At 45.3% G+C, this 4440-nt stretch overlaps 1 protein-coding gene across 1 annotated transcript; it reads right to left on the reverse strand.

Moving 5' to 3' along the window:
• Positions 1-997: 997 nt before the first annotated feature.
• LOC128276612 (uncharacterized) lies at positions 998-2748 on the reverse strand. The gene is made up of 2 exons (XM_053015068.1): positions 2392-2748; positions 998-1259 (listed from the first exon to the last, which is right to left on the reverse strand). Exons 1-2 carry the CDS (start codon positions 2717-2719, stop codon positions 1204-1206), a joined length of 384 nt encoding a protein of 127 aa, XP_052871028.1. The 5' UTR covers positions 2720-2748; the 3' UTR covers positions 998-1203.
• Between the last annotated feature and the right edge of the window lie 1692 nt (positions 2749-4440).

Genomic DNA, 4440 nt, shown 5'->3' on the forward strand with positions numbered 1-4440 from the left:
TGCTCCAACGAGCAAACACTTAGAACGCTTTATGCCCGCCTAGTGCGCGAGCCCTCACAGATCGCCGGTAGTTTAAGTATGTGCGAAGTGCTACACGTCAGAGCGGACTTAGTCCGGGATAGCGTTGCGCTCCGCACATGTGAGAGAACAGAGAGAGAGTAATGAGGGTCGCGTGTATTGGTGTGGTGCTCCAACGAGCAAACACTTAGAACGCTTTATGCCCGCCTAGTGCGCGAGCCCTCACCGATCGCCAGTAGTTCAAGTATGTACGAAGTGCTACACGCCAGAGCGGGCTTGCCCGGTATAGCGTGCGCATATATGAAGAGCGAATAAAGAGAAAAAGGAGGAGACGGGCGGCGCAGATGGAAGCAGACAATGCGCGAATGCAGAGCAGCGATGGTATGTATCGGTGGGTTGGTAGTGGTATCGAGAGCGAGAGAATTAGCGAGCAAGCCTAACGCGTTGGCGGCGATGGGAGTTCCATGTGTTGGTACAAATCGACAAGAACAGCGGTGGTAGGCAGCGTGGAGCACACGCTGGAGCATCGACGTTGGGCATTCTGGTGTGATCGCTTGAAGCGAAAGATTGTCAAGATGAGGGAGAGACTGGATGTGGTAAAGCAGGAGAAGCAGGAAGCTAACAGCATGAGTGCAGAGACAGTTGGAGCGGAGAGTGGCCAGCAGAGAGAGCTGGAAGTGAATGCAGTGAAGAGAGAGACGGGTGTTGGAGGGCGAGAGCCTCCGTTTAGGGGAAATGAACCGATGCGAAGTACAGGACCAAAGAGGAGCTGTTTTAAGTGTGGACTTGCGCACGGGGCTCGCGAATGCAAGGCATTTATGGCAAAATGCTTTAACTGCGGACTGAATGGGCACTTCGCGAGAAAGTGCAACAGGAGTGGACCTCGCAAGTGGCAGAACGGAGTAACTAAGGGGGAGGCCCCGTAAAGCAGGCAGATAGTAACAGAGATGGTATTGGAGAGGAGTAGGAGATATGACGCTACTGGTGCTTATAAGTTGTTTATTTTTGCTGATTTGTTTGGTTAAATTCATGTCTTTCAGGAAGGAGAACCGTTGGTGAAGCGAATATAGAGGCAGGCGGACGACCCACGTATGGTGGAGGGCAGAATTGTAGCCGAAAGCATCATATTTTTGCTGGACACGGGAACGTCGGTAAACACGGTGACGGAAGGAGTGTGGTGGAACATCAGAGAGGGCTCAGCGGCTTGCGTGCGATATTGGACGCCGAATCCGGAGGAGCAGCTGAAAGGATATGGAAGTGCGGGCAGGCTGAAGACAGAGAGTCGATATCTACAGTTGCATAGGGAGGCGTTAGCCATAGTATGGGCAATGGAAAGATTTGCCTTTTACTTGATAGGCAGAAGATTCTTACTCAAGTCAGATGGTGAGGCGCTTATGTTTATGTTAAAAAAAAAGGAAAGATTAAAGATGTAGGAAAGCGTATCATGTCTAGAGCAGAGGGGTGGTTTTTGAGAATTCAGAATTTTGATTTCGTGTGTGAGCAGGTTGCGGGTTTCGAAAAATATTGCAGATGCACCGTCTAGACTGATTGAGCATTGCGATGATCCGCAGTTTGGGAGCGAGTTAGAGCCCCATGAGTTGTTTAGTGTAGAGGCGGATACGAAACTGATTGGTAGGCAAAGGTTTGCTCTAACAACAAAGCAAATTAAGGAGGAGTTGGATAGAGATGAAACGGCACGTTTAGTAATAGAAGTAATAGAACGGCTGGGTAGAGAAGGTGAATGGCCGGAAGGAATAAGAGGATGGGTTTGGCCTTTTGAAAAGGTAAGATGGAGAGTTGAGGGACAGAGGTAGGACAGAGGAGGATAAAAGAAGAAGTGCCAAACCTATGGATTTAGGAATAGGTGATAGAATAGGAATAGGTGGATAGCTAGTGATGCAGAGAAAGAGAGAGAAGCTGGATCCTCTATATGAGAAAGGGGTACATGAGGTTATAGCGATGGAAGGAGCTGATAGGGTAACAATGCGTGACTTGGAGTCCGGGGGAGTGAGAGTCAGGAGTATAAAATGTTTCAAAGGTTTGTGGAAAGAGAGGAGGTGAAGGGTAGAGAGGTAGGAGCAGAGTAGAACTTGACAATCAGAGGAGAGATAGCATCAAAGGTTGGGGTAGGAACAAGACAGATTAAAGAAACCGAATAGATTGATAGAGACGTGAATTGTTGCGGTAGTGTATACGTCGTGCTCTGTGTGTGCAAGGGGAGGATGTGGTATATACGAATAAGAACGGACAGTTGTATGTGTGAATTGGTGAGCGCAGTCAGTCTGACGATGGGCATAGACGTCAACGGTTGTGTCCGAGAGCTGCGGGAGCGGCGAAGTGAATAATAATAAAGTAGAAGGATATCACAGATACGTGGTTTCGCTGTTGGCGCTATCGTCGTGAAAAACTTGCAGAATGTGCACGGCCGAAGTTGGTTCTTGGTAAACGTGCGAGGTTTATTAGCGGTCGGGACCTCTTCAGGAACTGCCGGTGGCTCCGGTTCAACCACATTGTCACGCTTGCGATGATGCTTATCTCCTCCGGGAATAATCGAAACAATGCGAGAACCGTCGTTAATTGATGACGGAGGGGCCATTGCTCCAAATGCTGATTTGACTTCTGAACGTCTGATCACTATGGCACCGTGAACAGCGTCTGCCAATAGTATGGCGATGGCGATCATGAGAATAGTTCTCCTCATGGCGTTTGGTTCTGTTACTAATCCGTCGTTCGTGGTGTACTATTAGTCGGAGCGCACTTCCCAAGGTATTTATAGGAAGTTCTTGTCCCGTTGTGAACGTAAATAGTTGCTTACGGAAGACCTGTTTGTTTGGGCAGTAAGATTATTACATGTTTTTAGTAACGCACTGGCAACTGGTGTTATTTTGAAGCGTACCCCGGCGTTTCGCATTATTCGTCGCATTCTGCTACGTACGATCTCGTGCCTGTTTGCTGTTGACTTCCCCGTGATCAGTCACGAGAATTTTACTTTCGATCACACCCCTCATTACGTCAATAGCTGGGATGAAGGGTTCTTATCAATAGTTTAGGACCCCCTGCAAAACATGACGATCGTACGTTAATTTGTTAGTGATCTTTCAAACGCATTTCATTCTACAACTTCACTAGGCAACTGGCTAGGTTGACTGGTTGGTAGAAAAATAAGTTAAATTGTTTATAGGTGTTGTGAGCCTTTTGTACCACAAGAATGAAGTCACTTATACCGTTATCTACCAAGTGAAAAAGGTTATCTAAGAGCTCTGAGGTACTAAATTGTTCCAATTTTTTCGGAACTTTCTACTATCATCAATAGTTTGATAGGGCCGCCAGCTACAGACATCTTATTAACTTCGAGTGGTGTTGACGTAATTTTATATCTTGGGATTGCCCTGCGAGACGCAAAACATAAACGAGTTAACGGTCGCGCGTTGTATCAATCACACTTCAGAGAGTGCGCAAAAGTAGGTCCAGGAAAACAAATCTTCCATAGCTCAACATGCGCAGCTAGAACGGGGAACGCATTTCTTAATTCGATGTTGTTTTCCAGCGGTTGTTGTTGTTATTGCAAAAAAGCGAGCGGAAACCGTTGTCGATCAATTTATTTTGACCTTCTGAATTGCAGCTTTTGGTTAAGGATCAACCAATCAAATAGCCGCAGGTTGATGATGTGATGTTTACTATAATATGCTAAGTGTTGAAAGTTGATCCTTAATAGATCTAAGGGTGATTTTTTACGTTTTGGCTTAGATTTAATATTTTTGCTCTAAATCGATGCATAAATGATTTCAAAAGCACCATACTGTGTATCAAAACAACATAGCATAAAAGGAAATAAAACACAGTGTAAATTTATATCCTTTATTCTGCCAAATTCATAATTATTTGCACCGTATAAAATTTCAATAACTTGTCGTCCTATACAGGATCCTCTCCCTGTACTATTTGAATAAATTTTGAATGAATTTACAATATTTCGTAACGTATCGCGTCGTTTTACTTATTGGACGTTTATTTCCAATTCAAATTTGAAAAGCCGTTTGTCTTGATGATAAGCGATGCCGTAGCTTCTTGCTTTTCGAAAGCATCTTGCATTCCCGGTTTAGTCTACTGCAAGGCGAAAGCGCAAAGTTCTGAAGCTTTAAAACGATCTACTACCTTCCTCTCTTTTTTTCCATACACATAACACAAACACTACGATTCAGCTGCAGATGTGTATGTACGCACACGCACACACAAACTAACCTCTGTAGCTGATAACACACTCTGAACGCTTTATTAATCTATTTAGTTGTATAAAAAGTGTGGTAATTGCTAAATCAGTACAATAAGAACGAAGAATTCCTCACTCTGAGGTTTGCCTCCCCAAAGCCCGCGTACGACACCGTGCCTCCTGTCCAGGTTCGAGCGTCGGTACTTCCCTGA

This window comes from Anopheles cruzii, unplaced genomic scaffold (assembly GCF_943734635.1).
Source record: "Anopheles cruzii unplaced genomic scaffold, idAnoCruzAS_RS32_06 scaffold01734_ctg1, whole genome shotgun sequence".
NCBI classification, from domain to species: Eukaryota; Metazoa; Arthropoda; class Insecta; order Diptera; family Culicidae; genus Anopheles; species Anopheles cruzii.